General features: G+C 42.3%; 1 protein-coding gene across 2 annotated transcripts in view; it reads right to left on the minus strand.

Moving 5' to 3' along the window:
- Nucleotides 1-10,189: 10,189 nt before the first annotated feature.
- The window catches only part of stk16 (serine/threonine kinase 16), a 37,560-nt gene continuing 23,255 nt past the window's right edge, over nt 10,190-24,494 (minus strand). For both annotated transcript variants that reach the window (XM_041201313.1, XM_041201312.1), the window contains exons 6-8: nt 22,385-22,480; nt 18,848-18,969; nt 10,190-15,023 (exon numbers count right to left, since the gene is read on the minus strand). In XM_041201313.1, the coding sequence (XP_041057247.1) occupies nt 14,885-15,023; nt 18,848-18,969; nt 22,385-22,480 (357 nt within the window). In that variant the 3' untranslated portion in view covers nt 10,190-14,884. The remainder of the gene's footprint in view (nt 15,024-18,847; nt 18,970-22,384; nt 22,481-24,494) is intronic.

Genomic DNA, 24,494 nt, shown 5'->3' on the forward strand with positions numbered 1-24,494 from the left:
GGATGTTCGCTGATGATTGTACAATGTTCAGCACCGTTTGCGGCGACTCAGATACTGAAACAGTCTGTGTCCAAATGCAGTGAGACCTGGACAACATTCAGGCTTGGGCTGATAAGTGCAAGTAACATTGCACCACATAAGTGGCAGGCAATTACCATTTCCAACAGTGAGTCTAACCCTTGACATTCAATGGCATTCCCATCACTGAATCATAGGAACAGGAGTAGGTCTGTCGAGCCTGCTCCACCATTCAATGATATCATGACTGATCATCTACCTCAGTTTGGGTAAGTGGCATTATCTCCACATCCCTTGATATTATTAGTGTCCAGAAATCTATCACTGTCAACATCCTGGGAGATTACCATTGATCAGAAACTGAATGGACCAGCCATATGAATACTGTGGCTACAAGAGCAGGTCAGAGGCTAGGAATTCTGCGGCAAGTAACTCATCTTCTGACTCTCCAAGCCTGTCCACCATCTACAAGGCACAATTCAGGAGTGTGATGGAATACTCCCCACTTGCCTGGATGAATGTAGCTCTAACAACACTCAAGAAGTCTGACACCATCCAGGACAAGTTTGGATTGGCACTCCCTTCACCACTGACGCACAGTGGCAGCAGTGTGTACCATCTAGAAGGTGCACTGCAGGAATTCACCAAGACTCCTTAGACAGCAGCTTCCAAACCCACAACTTCTACCACCTAGGAGGACAAGAGCAACAGATACAGGGGAACATCACCACCTCCAAATTCCCCACCAAGCCATACACCATCCTGACTTGGAAATATATCGCTGTTCCTTCACTGTTGCTGGGTCAAAATCCTGGAACTCCCTTCCTAACAGCGCTGTGGATGCACCTACACCACATGGACTGCAGCAGTTCAAGGCAGCTCACCACCACCTTCTCAAGGGCAATTAGGGATGGGTAACAAATGCTGGCCCAGCCAGAAAAACCCACATCCTGCGAAAGAATAAATACAAAACAAGTAACATAACTCCGTCATTCATTATAGCTACTTCATTATAGTTCTAAAACAGACACTTAAACCACCCAGAAAACTAGATTCCTATCCATAACTTATTCTCCACCCTACGTCGCCCTATTGTCATCAGCCTCCTTCCATCCACATAAGATGACGGACATGCAGCGAATCAAATCTGTCGAGGAAGGGGTAGCTTCGCATGGTGCACTTTTACTGATGGGCGAAGAGACCAATCCGTGAGAGGCAGGTTCTGCCACAAGTGCTGCACATGAAGTGGTTATTAGGTGTCACTGGGGGTTGTTGTTTTCAGTGTTGGCACCTGTTACCACTGATCGTTAGGGTGATGCACACTAGCTCGCAGGTAATAGTGCCATTTTCCTCTGTTAGCTAGCTTCTCCCAAGTTTGAAAGTTGATGTTTAGGGTCTTCATGTCATGCTTGCAAAGCATACTTGAACTCATTCCCAATTATCTATTATTCTAAATATAAACCACCCAAACTCTTTGATTTGATTCCAGTCTGTAACTCAATCCCACTATTCATTATTCTATATATAAACCGGCCAAACTCCTCGCTTAGATTACAGTCTGCAACACATTCTAGACATGTAAGCTGCATAACACATGCTGTTTTCACAGATTGGTTTGTGCTCCTACATTTGTTTTACACTTTACTAAACAATCAGCCCTGGGCCTTAAACATCATCATGGAGTCATTGAGGAAAGTCTATCACAGTAAGCTTTTCAAAGCATTTCCCAAAGCATAGATGACTCAGGGCATGATGGGGGAGGGGTAGTGGTTATCATATCCTGTTCCGCTCATCCGGCAAACTACTTGTGGACTTTAATCTCCCAATCTAAACTGTACAACAAACACCTTTAGAGCCTTGATTCAACCTCTGTGGGCTCTCACTGGAGTGTTGTTTGGTAAAGAGTGACAACAAGAACAATAACTTGCATTTATATAGAACCTTTAGCATAGCAAAACATCCCACTGGCAGCTGTGACTTCAGGTGTCTGGCCTTAAACTCTGGAATTCTCTCCCTGAACGTCAGTCACTCCACCTCTCTCTCCTTTTGAAACACTCCTCAAACCCTACCTCTTTCTCTCTGCATTTGGTCAGCCTTCTGTGGCTCAGTGCCAAAAATAAAAAGGAAAGGGAGGTGGAGAGACAGAGTTTTAGGGAGAGAATTCCAAAGCTTAAGGCTGGCGCCAGAAGTCATAGCTGCCAATGGTGAGTTAAAGGAAATTGTGGATGTGTAAGAGGACAGAACTTTGAGCACAGAGGGCAAAGAAACATAGGGCTGAAGGAGGTTATAGAGACAGGGAGGTGGGGCAAGATCATGAAGGGATTTTAACACAAGGATGAGAATTTTTAAAAAGTAAGGCATTGATGAACAGGGTAAAAAAAAGCATGATGCTGGTAACAAGTGCTGAATATATACAAGGCTTTTTACTTACATAACAAGATGGTGGCCTAGTGGTAAAGACATGGGTTCAAATCTCACCATGGCAGCTGGTGAAATTTAACCTCAATTAATAAATCTGGAATTAAAAGCTAGTTTCAGTAACGGTGACCATGAAACCATTGTTGATTGTCATAAAAACCTATTAGATTCAATCATGTCCTTTAGGGAAGGAAATCTGCTGTCCTTACCCGGTCTAACCTACACGTGGCTCCAGACCCACAGAAATATGGTTGGTTCTTAACTGCCCTCTGAAATGGTCTAACACTTCATTCAGTTCAAGGCCAAATAGGGATGGGCAACAAATGCTGGTCTTACCAGCAATGCCCACATCCCAAATGAAGTATAAATTTTAAACTTAATATTTGTTCGGAATTAGATATAGTTCTGTGTTCAATTTGTATTTGTGGGTGTTAGGAAAAAGGTACAGCTTTAAGTTTAATTTATACTTTTTATTTTTGTGTTAAGAAAGGTGAAAACTGGAATAAAAACAGAAAAATGCTGGAAAAACTCAGCAGGTCTGGCAGCATCTGTGAAGAGAGAAACAAAGAGTTAACGTTTCGAATCCATATGACCCTTCTTCAGAGCACGGACTCGAAACATTAACTCTTTGTTTCTCTCTTCACAGATGCTGCCAGACCTGCTGAGTTTTTCCAGCATTTTCTGTTTTATTTCAGATTTCCAGCATCTGCAGTATTTTGCTTTCATCAAGGTGAAATCCGAGTTTAGTTTCATTTTAGAGTTTTTTTGAGATGGAGCCAGGAAGTCTCCAAGCCTTGTTTTCATACATGCATTTTAAATGAGGCTTTACAACTCGAAGTGAAGAGGTGGGTTACCAAGGGGTTAGTAGTTTAGGGGAGTTAAAACAATCACAAAAATTAGGAAAAAAAAAACTCTGCTTTTGCCTAGCAACAGGGGATCAGAGAGAGACCCATAGGGGGAGAGGGAGGGACAGAAAGGCAGATTTTAGTTCCACCAGTATGTATATATCAAAAAGTGAAGACAGAAAGGTCTAAGACTCTCTCTCTATATGGAAATGATGCCAGACTGTTGAGGAAATGAGTTTATGTAACTCATATGTATGGCTTTAAAGTTAAAGTAATAGTGAATTTAGAGTGAGTTTTCTGGATATCTCAAGGAAGGTACCAATTGTGGAAGGACTTCTAGTGAATGTTCTAAAGTCCACTGGAACTGACCCAGCTCCAGCCTTGATTTGGAAATAGCGATACCTCTTCACTGGAGTGTTGGGTCTGTAAGGGTATTGCTAGGATAAAAGGGATAGCCTGAATTTGAATCATTATTTCCTTGGTGCTGGTGTTGAAATCTTTCCAACCTTTTTGTTGTCTAGTGAAATATAGTTAATGTTTCTTGTTTAATAAGTGTTTTATCTTTTTAATTAAAAAGTCAACAGCAAAATCCTGTGAACCTGTTTCAGTAAGTACCCTTTACGGTTAAAAAAATTATGGTTATCAAGCCAGGTTCCATTCGGGGATCTGATATATCCAGTAATAACATCAGCTGGAATCGTAACACCATGTTAGAAAAAAAACTTAGATTTATAGATGCACAGTCCATTGAAACATTCCAGAGGTCTGTGAAACTGATATGTTTCTACCTCACAGCTGTGGAATATGGTTTGCCTGGGTGAAGGGAACGATGAGGGATGCCTAGGAGCGAGTTACAGGCTGGAATTTAGTCGAGGGGTTTGGATAAATAGAATGGATAGCTGGGAGTGAGTTACTGGCTAGTTAAGGAGATCCAGATTGTTTATTTAAGTGCTTCTTTTGGAGCTAATGTTACTGCAATTAAGCTTGGTTTACAGTTGAGTAGTTTTATGAAACAAAAAAAAACATTAATACTGACAGTCAACGTGTGAGTCCACAAACTGAAACATTTAAAAATCAGCAGTAGTTGTTTTAATTCAAAGGGGAAAGAACTCTAGCAAGAGCAATGTGATCAATTTGTGCAAAGATGGACAATGTTCATAAATGCTAGTTTTTCAGTAGCACATATTGCACTGGCTGCAGTGCAGTTTCCTTGTAGTCTCGTATTGCAAAGCATTTTCAGCTTAGAAATAGGCCATTTGGTCCAGTAAGTCCATAGTGTTTCTGCTCCATGAGCCTCCTCCCATCCTTCTTCAGCTAACCCTGAGCATATCTTTCTATTCCTTCCTCCTTCATGTGCTTACCTAACACCCCCTTTCATGTATCCATGCCATTTGTCTCAACTGTTTCTTGTGGTAACGACTTCCACATTCTCACTACTCTCATGCTGTCAGGTATGGTTCCGTAGTGGGTATGTAACAGAACAAGTCATCCAGAGGCCTGGACGAATGATTCAGAAATGAGAGCTCAAATCCACTAAGGTAGCTGTGGAATTTACATTCAGTTCATTAAATAAATCTGGAATGAAAGGCTAGTTTCAATTACTGGCTTGTCATAAAGGCCTAACTGATTTTTGACTTTTTTTAGGAACAAAAATCTCTTTACCTGCTCTGGCCTACCACGTGACTCCAGACCCACAGTAATATGCTTCACTCTTAATGCCCTCTGAAATATTCTGGAAAATCATTCAGTCGTGGCCATCACCTCAACAGTAATTAGGCCCACCCATCTTCATCTAGTTCATCAATGACCTTCCTTCCTTCATAAGGTCAGAAGTGGGGATGTTCGCTGATCATTGCACAATGTCCAACACCATTTGCGACTCCTCAGAAACCGAAGCAGTCAATGTCCAAATGCAGCAAGACCTGGACAATATCCAGGCTTGGGCTGATAAGAGGCAGGTAACATTTGCGCCACACAAGTGCTGGGCAATGACCATCTCCATCAAGAGAGAATCCAACCATTACCTCTTGACGTTCAATGGCATTAGCATCACAGAATCCCCCCACTATCAACATCCTGGGGGTTACTACACTGTGGCTAAAAGAGTTGGTCAGAGGCTAGGAATCCTGCAGCGACTAACTCACCTTCTGACTCCCCAAAGCCTGTCCACCATCTACAAGGCACTAGTCAGTAGTGTGATGGAATACTCTCCACTTGCCTGGATGAGCGCAGCTCCAACAACACTCAAGAAGATCGACACCATCCAGGACAAAGCAGCCTGCTTGACTGGCATGTCATCCGCAAACATTCCCTCCCTCCACCATCGATGCACAGTGGCAGCAGTGTGTGCCATCTAGAAGACGCACTGCAGGAACTAACCAAGGTTCCTTAGACAGCACCTTCCAAACCCACGACCACTTCCATCTAGAAGGACAGGGGCAGCAGATGCATGGGAGAACCGCCACCTGGAAGCTCCCCTCCAAGCCACTCACCATCCTGACTTGGAAATATATTGCCGTCCCTTCACTGTCGCTGGATCAAAATCCTGGAACTCCCTCCCTAACAGCACTGTGGGTGTCCCTACACCACGTGGACTGCAGTGGTTTGAGAATGGGAGGTAGTGGTATTGTCACTGACTAATATGCCAGAGACCCAGGGTAATGCTCTGGGGACCTGGGTTCAAATCCTGCCACGGCAGGTGGTGAAATTTGAATTCAATAAAAATCGGGAATTAAAAGTCTGATGATGACCATGAAACCATTGTCGACTGTCGTAAAAATCCATCTGGGTTCACTAATACCCTTCAAGGAAGGAAATCTCTGTCCTTGCCTGGTCTGGCCTACGTATGACTCCAGATCCACAGCAACATGGTTGACTCTTAAATGCCCCCTGAGCAAGGGCATTTTCTTACTTCCTGTCATCTAAATTGACGAGGAATTATCTTATATTTGTGGCCCACGCTTTTTCTCTCTGACAAGTTTTTGCCACACAAACAGGACCAACAGGGAAAAATAAACGCACATTTAACGTTTCAACATTTAAACCCCGTGTGCTGAGCTACAGAGATGACAATGTTCTAAGCTTCAGTTTCCAGCTTAAGCGGAATTTCTTTTTTGCTGTTGGATGTTGGCGATATGGACAAGATGAATATTTCCTACCATCCCCAATTGTCCCGAGGGTGCTAGAGGGCCAATTGCACAGTGAAATCCGATGTTGGTCAGACTGGGTAAAATTGTAGGTCCCTCCCTGATGGACGTCTGTGAAACGGACGAGATAATCAAAGAGAAACAACATCAAAGATTTGTCACGCGGGTTTCATTTGGACGAGATCACAAAAGGGAAGCCAACACCCCTGGAACCCTAACTCAGCAAGGGCCAGCCCCTTAACAGGATGACACCAGAACTAACAAAGTTTAATTATGAGGACAGATTGCACAGATTAGGCTTGTGATCTCTTAATTACAGAAAATTAAAGATGGTCTAATTGAGGGGGCTTAAGATGATTAAAGGTTTTGTTAGGCTGAGACTGAGATTGTCAGAGGCTCAGGGAAAAGAGGAAAGAAACTTGCAATATAATAGCACCTTTCCCAATTTCGGAACACCCCAAAACACTCTACAGCCAATGAAATATTTTTGAAATGCAGTCACTGTTGCACACAGCAAGATCCTGCAAACAGCAATGTTCTAACCGTCAGGTAACGTGTTTGTGTTAATCTGATGCTGTTTGAAGCGTTAATATTGGCCAGGGCACCAGCTAGAATTCCCATGTTCTTCAACAAAATAGTGGGCATAGAATTTTCTACATCCACCCTAGAGGGCACACTGGGGTAAATGCAAAATACTGCGGATGCTGGAAATCTGAAACAAAAAATGCTGGAAAAACTCAGGTCTGACAGGACCTGTGGAAAGAAAGACAGAGTTAACGTTTCGAGTCCGTATGACTCTTCTTCAGAACTAAAGAGAAGTAGAAATGTGGTGATATAAATACTGTTTAAGGTGGGGGGCGGCGGGGAAACAGCTGAAGCTGGATAGGAGGCCAGTGATAGGTGGAGACAAAGGAGAGATTCCAAAAGACGTCATAAACAAAAAGGTCAAAGGGTTGTTAATAGTGGTGATACTGGCTAAAGGAGGTCTTGGTTTAACATCAAAACTTAAAATATGACATGTCTGGTAGTGTAGTGCTCCCTCAGTACTACGCTGAGCGTCAGCCTAGATTTTGCACTTACGTTTCTGCAGTGGCACTCAAATCCATGAGCTTTTGACTTGGAGGTGAGTGTGCTAACACACAAACCATACTCGCAACACGGAAGAGTAGCCGAAGTTTTCACAACAGAAAGCCTGGAAGCGATTGCAGGGCAGCCACAGGAGTAAGTAGCTGAAAGTAGAGCATAACGGGAGGCCTGGGAACAACTGTGGAACATGAGACAGGGGGTAAACAGAAACCAGAGTGAGCAGAGCCGAGGAGATTAGCAAGGCAAGGGCAGCAGTGCACAGATGGCTGAAGCTTGAGAGATGGGCTGTGGCATGAACTCATCAGGGTGGTCCCAGGAGTGGTTGCAGGCCTGAGAGACTGCACAAATGTGGGACTCGGTTGAGAGAAAAGGAAAGAGAAGCGTGGGCAGTACAGGTGGGAGAAATATTTTTCAACGGATACAACTACTATAGGGTAGTTGGGCATCTGAAAGCCAGAAGAGACCTAATAGCAAGTCTCTCCACCTTTTCCCCTCTGCTTTGCACCTGGGAACTAAACTACCCTCAGGGAACTTAGCCTCCTAGTGCCACCTGCTGTCTTCAATAGGTTGGAGATTCCAAACATAGTTCCAGGTCAAAGGCAACATGGATAGTATTGATACACTGTGATGGAAGCCAACAGGTGCATCCTACCGTCGCTTCCAACGGTCCTACACATCACCCCAGAGCATTCGACACACTAGTATACAATCAAATGTTCAAGAAATGGAGATTATACTGCAGCCTGCAACCCAGCCTTTGACTTTGATTATCCCCAGTTTCACTCTCACAACTCTAGTACACCAAGGAAACCGATTGCTGGCCTCTGGTGCATCGCTCCCCCCCACCCCAGATCCTTTGCCCCACTACTGCCAGGCTGCCTTCAGCTGTCTAGGCCCCAAATGTTGGAATTCTCTCCTTACACCTCTCTGCCTTGCTCTTCATTCAAGGTGTCCCTTAAAACCTCTCTCTTTGACCATCCCAATATCACCTAAAGTGACTCGAGGTCAAGTGCTCTCTGATAACGCTTCTGTGAAACACCTTGGGGTGTTTCGTTATTTTAATAGTGCTTTATAAATGTGGTTACGCCAGAGATTGTACTGGCATTAATGTGGTTTCTACTAAGTGGCAGTGTGATTGCAGCCTTTTTTTTGGAAAAAAAATCAATCTTGCATGAAAACCCGTGATTTAAACATGTATAAATAAGGCTTAGGAATGTGCAGGCCATTCAGCCCTTTGAGCTCAATCTGCCATTCAATTAGATCATGGCCGTTTTGTATTTTAATTCCATCTAGTCACCTTAGTTCTGTAACCCTTACTACTCTTATCCAACAAAAATCTATCAATCTCATTTGCAAAGTTTTCACTTGACCTGAGCAACTGTTTTTTTAGGTGGGGGAACAAGTTCTAGATTTTTAGGTGTGGGTGTGTGAAGAAGTTGCTTCCTGAAAGGCCTGGTTCTAATTTTAAAGTTCTGAACCCTTGCTCTGGGATTCCCATCACCAGAGGAAATATTTTCCCTCTATCTACTCTATTAACATCCCCCCAGCTCCCCCGGTTATTTATTTTTTCTTTATTCTTTTATGGGTTGTCCCTGGAAAGGCTGGCCATTTGTTGCCCATCCCTAATTTCCCTTGAACTGAGTGGTTTGCTACACCACTTCAGAGGACAGTTAAGAGTCAACCACGTTGCTGTGGGTCTGGAGTCACATGTAGGCCAGGCCAGGTAAAGACTGCCGATTTCCTTCCCTAAGGTTTTTACTGAACCAGATGGGTTTTTTTAAACAACAATTTTCATCTTCAACATCTTGACTATGCTAGCTTACCGGAGTTTACTGTATTGTTTTCCACTGTGCAACGGGGAAGGTCAATCTATAAGGACACAAACAGGTGGTTTCTCTTCCTAGTAATGCCACCTACTTTCACTGGATAAAAAAAGACACATAGTACTGAATAAAGTGCAAAAATCACTATTTTGTTTAAATTCTCCACATCTCTAAAATGAAATACAGGAACTATAATTAAAATAAACTCTAAGGACTAAAACAGACTTGACAAATCATATTAATAGTCATTTGGTAGTACAGAACTTGGGTATTGCTGAAGAAAGAAATGTCAAAGCTTTTTGTCTTGCACTCATCAGGACACTTGGCAAGAATACCAATATAAGGGGAAAACAACAATTTATACTGTATGAGAAGAGTATGTTGATTGATTGACAAGTGGACTCTGATCAAAATAAGTGACAGCCATCGCTGACTGATTCCTCAGGGCAATGCCTTGAACAATCAAGGTCAAGCTGCCTGGTTTAAATTTCAAATAATACTTAGCAGTTAACTGGCAGTCACCATCAACTGGTACATTCTCCATGGCAATGTCTCAACCAGAGTCCACTTGCCAACCAAATCAGCATTCTCTTAAGAGTATAAATTGTTGTTTTCCCCTTATATCGGTATTCTTGCCAAGATTCCTGATGAGGGCAAGATGAAAAGCTTCAACAGGTCTCTTTTATCATCAATATTCAAAAATCTAATCTGTTTCAGAAATGCAATCTCCAACAGTACTGTGGATTCAAGTTAAATGGTGCCGATGCTAAACCCACTCTGGTTGCTAATGGATGCAGAGTGGTTTCAAGGATGCAGAGAATTTTGAGTTATTGTACTAAACATACACACTGTAAAAAGGAAATAAACGTTTAATCTGTCCTGTTCAAGGGCAAGGATTACATAATTGGTCTGCTATGCAGTGAGGGAGGTAATGGTAAGGTCGCCATAAAGGGAGGGGATAGAGGGGCGAGGATTGGGTGCCATAATCATGCCCTTATCCCAAGACCTGGGAGGAAAAACTGATTACCGATCACTTTCAAACTACCAAGACACTGGGGGCTATTCTCAGCGCTCTGGCTCAGCAAAGGCCCCTTTGTAATATCAATCTATCACAGGTGAGATATGTATAATCTCAAATCCAGAAGATTGTGCCATAAGTCACAATAGATCCAGTTAAGTTTATGATACAACAGGTTAAAAGAAAATCACAGCCTTGGTAAAAGAGACATCAATGAATCCAAAATCTACATGTCACACCTTGGAGTTTTTCCAACAATTCAGCCTTTCATTTCCTAAGTTGAGGTAAAACACATTTGCTTAGCAGTTCACTGTAAAGCACAACAGCCACCAAATTATGGGACACCGACGTACAAACGTTTATCACGTTTGTTTTAAATGAGTTAAAACCTGAGGAGAAAGTAATTCTGGACAAAGGTCCAGATACATAGACACTGCACACACACATACACCAGTAACACGCCTCAGAGCTTCAGTGTCTTCGTTCAATAACTCACACAGCAAATCTAGCAAGCACGTAAAAGGAGAAACGTTTTGGTCGGAATGTTCTGCAAATGCTCGACCAGGTGCCTTCGGAACAACCTGCTCCGTATGCCAACTGTCAGTGTGGATCTCTAATTCATTGTCATCATGTCACCTCACTTTGCCTGTACTTCACCTGACAACATGGTTCATGCTTTTAAAACATGATGCAGGTAGGGGAATAAACCAAATCTCAAATATGAGGTGGGGGGGGAGGAGAAAGAGGAGATTTTCCACACCGTAAGATCGACAAAAGATACAGCGAAGAGTCAAAACATCACACAGAGCTAAACAGGCAATTTAAAGCTATTTGTTGTATCTTTAAAACATGCACATAACCCAATAGCTGGACTGCAGTGATTATATACATAAAGTTATACATAACATAGGTGGAACTGTGCAATAAAGCACAAGGCATCTGTGGGTTGGATGGGAGCATAAACTACAGAATGAGACCAAAGTCCTATACAGATGTTCATTAATGTTGCATCAAGTTAATCAGTTTAAGGGAAGTTAAGGTTGCGACTATGAGTGAAATTAGAAGCAAACTAATATGGGGAACTTATGATGATCAAACCTGGATGTACCTGAAACTAGAGAATTTATATTGCGTCTTATATCTCGTGTTTCCTACAATAAATTAGAGGCAGTGTTATATAAGCAAATGTGGTGGTCATTTTGTGCAGAGCAAAATGCAACAAACACAAACAAATGGTAAAGTACTTTACTAGACATATGGCAGCATGTTTAAAAATATATATTCTTGATAAATAACTGCACTAAATGTTGTAATATTGCACAGGCCTTTCTCGTGTGGTCGGATTCTAGCCTCACAAAGGCAAAGCAGAAAGTTAAAGTGAAAATATAAAGCAATTTAACATACCCTTGTTCTCTCTCTCTCTGGATCTTTCCCTATTCACAGGTGCTTTTGATTTACAAACAGGTTTCTAAAAATGTTCTATTGTAATATTGCTAAATAACCATGAATGTATGTACCACTTTCCACAGGAGAAAAGGAAGCCATTCAGCCCCCACCGTGCCTGTGCCAGCTCTTTGGTAGACTTATCCAATTTATTCCACTCCCTCTTCTGCCCCTCCCAACTCCACAGATCAAGAGAAAGTCTAATAAAGTGGGTGCGACTTTGTTGGGTCAAATCTCAAATGCTGACCAGTCTCCGATAGCTTCGCTGTTCACCCAGCATTCTGCTTGGACTTCAGCAATCAAGTTTTCCCTTTTTATCTTCACTATATTCTGGGGTTGTTGTCCTTCTTAAAGCAGAGAAGGCCTAGAGGCAGTTTGATAGAGAAGTTTAATATCATGAAGGGTTTAGGTGGTGTTAAGTAAAGAAAAACTGTTTATAATATCTGAAGGGTTAATAACCCGAGGGCACAGATTTAAGCTGACCGGTAAACAGGTTCAAATGGCAACCTTCAAAAGGGGGAACTGGATAAATACTTGGAGGAGGAAAAATTACAGGGTTGTGGGGAAAAAGGAGTGTGGGACTTACTGGACTGCTCTTCAAAAGAGCTGACAGGGATTCAATGGGCTAAATGGCCTCCTTCTGTGCTATACTATTCTATGGTGTAGGTTAAAAATAAAAATAATATCCACCCTATCACTCCTCTTTTCCCTTTATTCTTTACCTTCCCCCTCTATTGTCTGTCTCAGTACTTGCTTAAACAACCTCTAACACTTCTGAGCTCTGCTGAACAGTCATCAACCTGAAAAGCTAACTCGTTTCTCTCTCCACTATTGTTCCAGCATTTTACTTTGTCTTAAATTTCAGGTTTCCAGCATTTATAGTACTTTGTTTTGTGTTATAAATAAACAGAAGAATAGAAGTGATCATCTGAATAAAATTCTTATCTGATGAACATTACTAATTTTATTTTGCAGTGTTGGAGGTTGGGTCAAGGGGGGAACAAATTAATTATCCAATTCTAGCTTTACTAGTTAGAAAAACTGAAAAAAAAATTGAGCCCAGGAATCAATCAAGTCTCTTTACCCCTTTTAAAACAATTTCAGATGCCATTTTCTGTAGATTCACCACAAATATTGTGGCTTAGAATTGCTACAACTGCGAGGGTTAGAGGAGTGGAAAGTTATCTCCGGCCGGTATTGTGTGAGACCGGTGTTCTGACCAGGAACTGAAACAAAGAGGTCTCCTGGGTTCACACTTTCATTTGCAGAAGTGAGCAGGAAGCTTCACGTGACAAGCTAGTGATTGGACAGTTTGATTTTTTCTTTCCAAATAAAGATAGTCCATTTTGAGGAGGCACAGTTAGGTGCTTGGGAAACAGCAGGGAAGGGTCTTAATTAGCTGACACAGAAAGGAATGGCCACAGAGATGGAACAGGTGTCGATAATTCCCTAAAGGGCAACGAGACGCTGAAGAAAACATTTATTTGGTTTGTTTCTGGTCTGCTGTTTCACATCCCTGTTTGTCTGATGGGGGGCGGGGGGGGAGATGGTGGGTGGGGGTGGTTTTAGGGCATCTTAGCAGTTTGCTCAGCCTGAGTTGATTTCAGCTTGATCAGTCACCAAACAAATATTCTTACACTACTTTGGTCCTCAATAGAAGCAAGGTACTCTATCGTTTCTGGGGTGGAGTGAGGTAAAAAGGGAGGTAACCAGACTTTATATGGAACTGCGGAACGTTCAACCATGTGTGTCACTGGACAATTTCACAGGAATAACACTGGAAAGCATAGTCAGGGCGAACCCGCTTCCCTGACAATCCCAAACCAGCATCAGTGAGGTATAAAGCTCTAACTAAAATCAATCCGCTGTCCAACATGCAGTGTGAATGGCATATTTTAAAAGCATTGCAAGCTGTGGAGTGGGGGTGGGGAGTGCAGGGGACAGGTTAAAAAGATTTCTGCACAAGCTGCTGGAATTTTTTTTATGATTATCAAGGTAGTCCTCAATTACACACACGGAAATGGCAGAGCAGGTGGGTGCACAGGACTTATCTCTTAAAAATCCAATGCCCTTTCTGTGGTCAATGTGCAGGTTAGCAGCACAAGGCTACCTGTCCACCAGCACTTTGTCAATTCTGCAGCCCTATACAGCAAAGCTGGAGGTGATGCGGAACAAAAGAACATGCAGGGTGAATACTAACACCACTGTGTCAGCCAACGAGTTGGAGCAGGGGCAGGTCCTCAGAGCCTCTGATTTCCTGACTGACGCTACGGGATACAGCGTCTCCCGGGCAGTGTGAGATTAGTTGTCCAGCAAAATGCAGTGAATGGAGGATAGATACTGAATTATTGGCGTAAAATCAACCCCAGGCACTTACAGCACTGACTGATAGGGGAAATTACTCAATAATTTCCGTTCTTGCCAGTCACCAAATACAGCCAAGATCATGCCATACAATACCGGATGTTCAGCGCAAACTAAAACACAAGTGATGAATCATGGCTATCCACTACCACTTGGTTACTGAGATTTGGATTAGGCTTCCTTACAGAGGAAGAGGATTGACAAGACATTTCCTATCAGACTGAAGGCAGGAGGTGAACACTGATCACTTCAGGCACTGGCAATCACTGCTCTCGTTAAAATAAACTCAGGAACAATTTACCAGCCAACATCCCTCCTCCTTTGCCTCAAACAAGTAAAACTACCCAGGATTTTCCAAGGTTCTTCACAGAGCACAACATAAGAGAGAAGGTGCCTCTGGGTTTGGTGGGTAAAGATTGATTCAAATGCATGAACATGGGAAAGCACAGGAAGAGATAATGGAGTAAAATGAGCAGCCGATTGCCTTTGGAAAGAAGAAAAATGTGCAATTCTTTCTCCCCCTCTTCCAAATTAAAAAAGATCAAGCACTTAAGATCTAGGAACAAAATAATAAAATGAGGTCCCATTCTATCCCACTGCCAGAGTTGCTGACGTTGGGATTTTATATGGTTTTTTTTGTGCAACAGCGTCAAGGTCTGACAGCCAATAAACTTGAGGCGCTCTCAGGGATAGATCGAGCCACTCCTGTTTATGCTGCCGAGATCAGATCGATTTAGTCTCCTGGACGACTTCTATCGGCAGCAGTTGTTCAGTCTGATTCAACACCCAGGTAATATTTGGTCTCTCTTGGGGGTTAGTAACCATCGTGGAGGTTAGCAGATGTTGCAGGGCCTGAGTGTACCTACAATATAAAGGAGCAACGGAGAATTCAGTTCACAACAAAAATGGCACACAAAAACATACCTTGCATAGAATTTACCGTACAGAAATAGGCTCCATCTCTACCTCATCTAACCTAATCATCATATCCTTCTATCCCTTTCTCTCTCATGTACTCACCTAGCTTCCCCTTAAATGCATCTATGTTTTTCACCTTAACCACTCCCTGTGGTAATGAGCTCCACATTCTTGCCACTCGCTGGGTAAAGAATTTTCTCCTGAATTTCCTATTGGAATTATTAATGGCCATCTTATGTTTATTGCCCCTAGTTTTGGACTCCCCCACAAATTAAATCATCTTCTCTATGTCTACCCTAACTACCTTTAATAATTTTAATGACCTCTATTAGGTCACCCAAAATATAAAAATATTTTAGAAGAGCAGATCTAGTTTTAGGACTGGAAAACTCCGTTGCAATGATCAGTCCTAGATCACAGAATGATTTACAGTGCAGAAGGAGGCCATTTAGCCCATCGTGTCTGTGCTGGCTAGGGCAATCTACCTTGTGCCACACCCTTGCCACCTCCCAGTATATTCTTCCTTTTCAGATAACCTCTTGAACGTGACTGAACCTGTTCCACTGCACTCTCAGGTAATGCATTCCAAATCCTAGCCACTCACTGTGAGAGAAGCTTTTCCTTATGTCAGCACTGCTTCTTTTTTTAGCTATTTTAAATTTGTGCCTTCTGGTTCTCGATCCTTCCACCAATGGGAATATTCTTCCCGACCTATTCTGTCCAGATTTTGAATACCTCTCTCAAATCTCTTCACATTCTTCCCTTCTCCAAGGAAAACAGTCCCTGACTTCCCCAATCTTTCTACATAACTGAAGTTCCTCATCCCTGGGATCATTCACATGAATCTTTTCTGCGCTCTCTCCAATGCCTTCAAATCCTCCTTAAATTTTAGTGCAACACTCCAGTTCAGACTAAACCAGTGTTCACTTCAAGTTTAACATAACTTCATAACAGCACAAAAGCCATCACTTTCTACCTTTCTCTAGTTCTGAAGACGAGTCATATTGGACTCAAAACGTTTACTCTGCTTCTCTCTCCACAGATGCTGCCAGACCTGCTGAGTTTTTCCAGCATTGTCTGTTTTTATTTCAGATCTCCAGTATCCATAGTATTTTGCTTTTATTTTAACATAACTTCCTTGCTTTTATGCTCCTCTTATGCCCCTATTAATAAAGCCTAGGATGCTGTATGCTTTATAATCTTCAAAGATTTATGCACATATACACATAGGTTCCTCTGCTCCTGCACCCCCTTTAGAATTGTACCCTTTATTTTATATTGTCTCTGTGATTTTCTTACCAAAATGAGTCACTTCACACTTCTCGGTATTAAATTTCATCTGCCATTTTCCACCCATTCTATCAACCTGTCCATGTCCTTTTGAAGTTCTACACATCTTCCTCACAGTTCCAAGTTTTATATTATCTGCAAATTTTGAAATTGTACCCTGTACACCAAGGTCTAGATCATTTAATATATATATATATATATATATATATATATATTACATATCAGGAAGAGCAAGGGTCGCAACACCGACACCTGGGGAACTCAACTACAAATCTTTCTCCAGTCCAAAAAAACATCCATTAACCACCATTCACTCTCTTGTTGCTCAACCAATTTCGCACCCACGTTGTTACTGTCCCTTTTATTCCATGAGCTATAAATCTGCCAACAAGTCTGTTGTGCGGCACTTTATCAAATACCTTCTGGAAGTCCACGTACACTACATCAATAACATTACCCTCACCAACCTTCTCTGTTACGCATCAAAAAAAACTCCAGCAAATTAGTTAATCATGATTTTCACTTAGCAAATCCACCCTGGCTTTCCTCAATTAACCCTCATTTTTCCCCAAATGGCTATTAATTTTGTCCCCAATTATCATTTCAAATTTAAAAAAAAACCACACTATTAAGAACATAAGAAATATAGCAGGAATAGACCATATGGCTCATTGAGCCTGCTCCACTGTTCAATATGATCATGGCTGATCTTGGACTTCAACTCCACTTTCCCACCTGTTCCCTATATCCTGGATTGCCTGAGACTCCAAAAATCTGTCTATCCCAGCCTTCCCAGTCTATCCCAGTAATGTATTCAAAGATGGAGCATCCACCACTCTCTGGGGTACAGAATTCCAAAGATTCACAACCCTTTGAGTGAAGAAATTTCTTCTGATCTCAGTTCTAAATAATCGTCCCCCTTGTCCTGAGACCATACCTCCTTGGTGTAGATTTCCCCAGCCGGGGGAACAACTTCTCAGTGTCCGCCCCTGTCAAGCTCCTTCAGAATCTTGTATGTTACAATGAGATTGCCTCTCACTCTTCTAAACACCAGAGAATACAGACCGAATTTACTCAGCCGCTCATTATAGGACAACTCTCTCATCCCAGGTGCCAATCTTGTGAACCTTCACTGCCCCCAGTACAAGTATATTCTTCCTTAAGTATGGAGACTAAAGCTGTGCACATTATTCCAGGTGTGGTCTCACCAAAGCCCTGCATAATTGTAGCAAAACCTGTTTATTCTTGTTTTTTTGCATTTATTCTGAATCTTTAATCATTTCTTTCAGCAAAGATGCAGCCAGCTCTCTGCTGAATACATTTGCCCACCAGTGGTGATGGATTTGCACTCACCAGTGGTTCTGCGGTATAAGTGAGATTGTGGGCAACCAGGGTCAACTACAACTGGCTCACTTGCGTCTGACAGTTGGGGAGAGGTTTGCCCAGAGCTTTGCCTGAATGTTTTTCTCCACTACTTCAGTCTCCCACCTCCAGGAGTTAGTATTACTGCTAAATGGGGACAGTGATGCACCAGCCTGCTCAGTTTAAATAAAGAAATTGTATCTATTTGCCTTTCACTCTCTTAATGTTCCAAAGTGCTTTACAGCCAATGAAGTACTTTTAAAAAGTTTAGTTACTGTTGTAATTTAGGTAATGTGGCAGCCAATTTGTGGACAGCAAGCTCCCACAAACAGCAATAAGACAATGACCAAATGATCTAGAGCTTTCTTAAAGTTATGTTGGTTGCTTCAAAATAGTGGGCATGGGATCTTTTATATCCACCTGAGGGGACAGATGTTGCCTTAGTTTAATATCTTATCCAACTGACAGTGCTACACTGGGATGTCATTGTGAAGTCACTGGAGTATCTACTGATTCAGGGCTGGGAACGCTTCCCACTGAGTCACAGATGGAATAGCGTGACTGTGCAAGGTCAGTTTCCACCTTTCTTTTCGGATGTTTGCTTGCCCTTTGCCCTGGTGTTAATGCTCTCTCTTGACACAACCCACATTTGAAGGAGGAAAAAAAAAATATCAGTCATTCACTATCCAATTAGTGTATGGATATCCCACAAGTATGGATATACTGTACTTGTTCCATACTTTTGCTGAAATCCATTGGAAATGGCAGCTGTAAAATGCAGTTAAGAGTTTGATAATGTGCACTGTTACATTAAGTGGGTAGCACACTGTGGTAGACGGTAGGTGTGCTGGTCCAATCTTCAGCTGGAGCCTATAGTACAAAACACTGTAACACACACAGTTGCAAAACAATTACTGTACGATGAACCTATGGTGACCATTACACAAGCTTCAGTAGAGATGTGGAAGAAAGCTGATGAGAAGGGGAATTCAGAACAGTTTAGGCATTCAGCCTTTCAAACTGTACATTCTAAATCTTTATGAGTGTAATCATTTCTGTCACCATTCTTCCTATAAAAGCAAATGCTCACGAAAACAATCTCCGACTGGTCCTTACCTGCAATTTTCTGGAATGGTTATTGAATTCTGTACGGCCAAGGCAACACAGTCTCCCCTGTGAAAGATGCTGTCATATGGTCCTTCCAGGAACATCATAGCATACAGCACGCAGCCTAGGGACTGAAAATAAATCAATCAGTCACTGCAACACAGTGCAAAAGGTCAGGAACTAAAACCAACATACACACAATCATGGTATAGGCGCACAACTCATGGATTGAAAACAAATCAATCAATAGCAGTTAAGTAACTCAGAGTGAACCTAGCCTACATGGAATCACAAAATACTATAGCACAGAAGGAGGCCATTCAGCCCATCACATCTGCGCCAGCTCTTTCAAAGAGCAATCCAGTTAGTCCCACTCCCCCACTCCTTCTCCATAACCCTGCAATTTTTTTCTCCTCCAAGTATTTGTCCAATTTGTTTTGAAAGGTAACAGTTGAAATCTGTTCCACCACCCCATCAGGCAGTGCATTCAAAAACCTAACCGTTCACTGTATAAAAAAGCTTCTCTTCATGTTATCTCTGACTCCTTTGCCAATCACCTTAAATCTGTGCCCTCTGGTTTTCACACAGTGCAGAAGAGGCCCTTCTGCCCATCGAGTCTGCACCAACATGTGAGAAACACCTGACCTATCTACCTACCTAATCCCATTTACCAGCACTTGGCCCATAGCCTTGAATGTTATGACGTGCCAAGTGCTCATCCAGGTACTTTTTAAAGGATGTGAGGCAACCCGCTTCCACCACCTTCCTAGGCAGTGCATTCCAGACCGTCATCACCCTCTGGATAAAAAAGTTTTTCCTCACATCCCCCTAAACCTCCTGCTCCTCATCTTGACCTTATGCCCCCTTGTGACTGACCCTTCAATTAAGGGGAACAGCTGCTCCCTATCCACCCTGTCCATGCCCCTCAATCTTGTACACCTCCATCAGGTCGCTCCTCAGTCTTCTCTGCTCCAATGAAAACAATCCAAGTCTATCCAACCTCTCTTCATAACTTAAATGTTTCATCCCAGGCAACATCCTGGTGAATCTCCTCTGCACCCCCTCCAGTGCAATCACATCCTTCCTATAATGTGGTGACCAGAACTGCACACAGTACTCCAGCTGTGGCCTCACCAAGGTTCTATACAACTCCAACATGACTTCCCTCCTCTTGTAATCTATGCCTCGATTGATAAAGGCAAGTGTCCCAAATGCCTTTTTTACCACCCCACTAACATGCCCCTCTGCCTTCAGAGATCTATGGACATATACGCCAAGGTCCCTTTGTTCCTCAGAACTTCCTAGTGCCTATCAACACTTCAGCCAGTGAAAACAGTTTCTCTTTATTAACTCTATCTAAATCCTTCCTAATTTTGAACACCTCTGTCAAATCTCCTCTTAACCTTCTCTGCTCTACGGAGGACAACCCTAGCTTTTCCAGTCTCTCCACTTAATTGTAGTCTCTCATCCCTGGAGCAGTTCTATATACATTGTAGACTATGGGCCAGCATTTCCATATTGTGGTTTTGGAGAACAGTGGAATATGGGTCATGCATTCGCAGAGGCAAAATTCGCCAGGGAGATGGAATGGAGACAATGCGATGAGATCAAAGTCACATACTTTACGAACTTCATATCAGCTGGCAACTTGCATTTGATGTGTGGAGGGGACAATGGCGAAAGTAGCCCAGTACCCTCCTGATACATTATGCAAACAAATAATAGCTTGGACTGTTAATCAACTCTGACCACCTACAACTCAAACTGGGTTGCATGGAACTATAAACTATTTGGGACGGCCTGCTTCCTTGGCCTTGTCTGCCAACACTACTGTATCAGCCAATGAGTTGAAGTCAGGGAACGACTTGCGGCCTTACTAACAGCAAACAATCTATTTTACAGCAGAGTCCAAACAGACAGAAACTCTATCAACAATAGCAAACAGAACTCATGACCGCAGCTAAATAAAAAATTGCAGGATCATTTTCACTAGAAAATTGCAGTGAACAGATAATGGTTCATCATTATCATCATCATGGGCTCTCTGACCAAAGGTAGGGCCTTGGCTCAAAGAAGTCTTTCCATAGCTCTCCATCTCATTACATAATCCAAATTGTGTGCACAAATTCAATCCTCGTCACTTACAACAGTGCAGTCTCCAGCCATAGGAACAGGAGGAGCCTATTTATGGCTGATCTGCAACCCAACTCCACATGTCTGCCTTTGCCCCATATCCCTTAGATTTTTTTTTAACCAAAAGGTACTATCAATCATCATAGAATTGAAAAATAGGGATGTTGTGCTAAACCTATATTGGAATCTTGGTTAGACCACAGGTCCAGTACTGCCAGCATATCGCCACATTATAAAAAAGGATATAAATGCACTCGAGAGGGTGCAGAGAGAAGATTTAGGATAATACAGGAAGGTGTGGGCATCAGTATGAGGGAAGAATTGAGAGGCCGGGGGTTCTCTTCTCTTGAAAAAAAATGGGGATTGAAAAGTGACCTAACGGAAGTTTTTAAAATTATGAAAGGTTTTGATAGAGCGGATACAGACAGAATGTTTCCTCTTGTGGGGAAGAGCATAACTAGAGGTCATCAATATACGATAGTCAGCAAGAAATCCAATAGGGAATTCAGAAGAAGCTTCTTTACCCAGAGAGTGGTGAGAATGTGGAACTCGCTACCACAGGGTGTGGTTGAAGTGAATAGTAAAGATGCATTTAAGGGGAAACTAGACAAGCATATGAGGGAGGGTTACAATGACAGATTTAGATGAGGAAAGATGGAAGGAGGCTTGGAGAATAAACACCAGCATGGACTGGTTGGGTTGAAAAACATGTTCTGTGCCATATATCCAATGAATTCCTATATAATCTCAGATTTAAAATTTACAGTTTATCAATCAGCAATTGCCATTTGTGGAAGAGAGCTTCAAACTTCCATCATCCTTCATGTGTAGAAGTGTTTCACTCCTGAGAGGTCATGGTTGAAGAATTTATCCAATCCTTCCATTCTGTGGGGCTTGTACTATGACTATATGCACAGACACCTTATATAGGGCAGGCTTTCAAATTGCTAGCAGGAGGTGGTGGTGTAGTGGTATCATCACTAGATCAGCAATCCAGATACCCAGCTTCGAATCTCACCACAGCAGATGAAATTTGAATTCAATAAAAAAAAAAAATCTGGAATTGAAAATCTAATTATGAAACCGTTGTCGTAAATACCTACCTTATTCACTAATATCCTTTAGAGAAGGAAATCTGCCATCCTTACCTAGTCTGTGACTACCTCAGCATTGTGATTGACTCTGAAATGGCCTAGCAAGCCACTCAGTTCTCGAGGAGGACTAGCCAGCGACGCCCATACCCAATGAAAGAATATTTTAAAAAATCACTGACTGGCAACTTTTTAATCGGTTTTCAACTGATCTAGCAAAATCACACAACTGGCAACGCAACTATGGTTTAGATCCATTCAGAATTAAATCCGGCGATGACTGGGCTAGGGTTACAATAAGTATTCAAATTAATCTACGTACCCAAATGTCTGTGCGCTCATCTATGATGCAGTGGCTCGAAACACTGAAGAGTTCAGGAGCTCGGTATGATATGGTGCAACGCTGAGCTGCCCAGTCCTGGAACAGAACAACTAAATATCAACATAGTGGTGAGTTACATGGAATACACAGGTTCATGCCAGTGTTTCATGCTCAACACTGGCCTCCTCCCATCTTTCTTCATCTCACTCCATCAACAAATCCTTCTATTCCTTTATTCCTCATGTGTTTATCTAGTTTAACTCAAATGCATCTACGTTACACACCACAACCTGTAGCAGTGACCCCACTCTTCCCTCCCTTGAGCTGAATGCAAAATTCAATCACGTTATGATCCCTGCTACCTAGAGGCTCTTTTACTATGAGGTCATTAATTAATCCTGCCTCATTGCACACTACCAGGTCTAGAACAGCAGCCTCTCTAGTTGGCTCTAGAACGTACTGCTCTACGAAATTGTCCAAAAAACGGATGAACTCAACTTCTGGGATACCTTTGCTGATCGGATTCATTTATTTTAAATGTGGATTAAAATCACCCATGATTTTCTTACAAGCCCCCCCATCAATTCTTCCTGTATGCCCCACCTTAGTGTCATTACTACTCCCACAATTGACTTCCCTTTGCTTTTTCTTATCTCTACCCAAACTGATTCTACTTCTTGATCTTTAGAGCTAAAATCATCTCTTACTATTGTACTAATGTCATCTTCACCACCCTTTCCTAGCTTCCTGCCCATCCGAAAGATCAAGTACATTTCAATATTCAGGTCCCAGTTTTGGTCACCTTGCAGTGGTTGCTGTAATGCTATCAGGTCATTCATATCTATTTCTATTTGGGCTGACAATTCATCTATGTTGTTATGAATGCTCGGGCATTCAGACACAGAGCCTTTAACTCATCTTTTTATTATTTTTGCAAACTCTGGCCTTATCGATGATTCACTCTTGTTTTCACACTCTGTCCCTTCCTGCTACACTCTGATTATCATTACCCTTATTGCTACCTTGCTCTCTTGCCTTGCCCTTTCCCTTTAACTTGCCACATCGTCCCTCGTGATCTCTCGCCCTGCTCTCTGCTCCTCTGAATTCTCTTTCTTGCTGATTTATGGCCCCGCTCTCTGCTCAGAATTCTCACTTTCTCCTCCGAATTCTCGCTTTATTTGCTTTTTTTGTGGTCTCATTAACCTGGTTTGTTCTTTTAGTGATCTGTGTATCTTTAACCCTAGATCTGTCTGCTATACCAAATTTAGACTTTTATGTTCCTAGTAGTACGTGACCCCCTTATTCTGCCTACCAAAAACGTACTGTCTCACAACAATATTGAAATTAATTAGCCAATTACACACCAATTCTGCAACTTTACTGTTTTCTTGCATTATGTCACAGTCTTCTACAGTCTTAACTATATCACACTACATAATTTGACATTACACACAAATTGTGAGAAGGGAAGGTGGCTGCCGTGTTAGTGCAATGCTTCATTGGCAGAATCTGACAGAGTCAGCTTGGATTTATGAAAGGGAAATCATGCTGGACAAATCTACTGGAATTTTTCGAGGATGTAACTAGTAGAGTTGATGAGGCAGAGCCAGTGGGGTGGTTTATTTGTACTTTCAGAAGGCTTTCGACAAAGTCCCACATAAGAGATTGGCGTGTAAAATTAAAGCTCATGGGATTGGGGGTAGTGTATTGAGATGGACAGAACACTGATTGGCAGACAGGAAACAAAGAGTAGGGATAAACGGGTCTTTTTCCGAATGGCAGGCAGTGACTAGTGGAGTACCGAAGGGATCGGTGCTGGGACCCCAGCTATTCACAATATATATTAATGATTTAGATGAGGGAACTAAATGTAATGTCTCCAAATTTGCAGATGACACAAAGCTGGGTGGGAGGGTGAGCTGTGAGGAGGATGCAGAGATGCTTCAGTGTGATTTGGACAAGCTGAATGAGTGGGCAAATGCATGACAGATGCAGTATAATGTTGATAAATGTAAGGTTATCCACTTTGGTAGCAAAAACAGGAAGGCAGATTATTATCTGAATGGCTATAAATTGAGAGAGGGGAATGTGCAATGACACCTGGGTGTCC

This window comes from Carcharodon carcharias, chromosome 12, assembly GCF_017639515.1.
Source record: "Carcharodon carcharias isolate sCarCar2 chromosome 12, sCarCar2.pri, whole genome shotgun sequence".
NCBI classification, from domain to species: Eukaryota; Metazoa; Chordata; class Chondrichthyes; order Lamniformes; family Lamnidae; genus Carcharodon; species Carcharodon carcharias.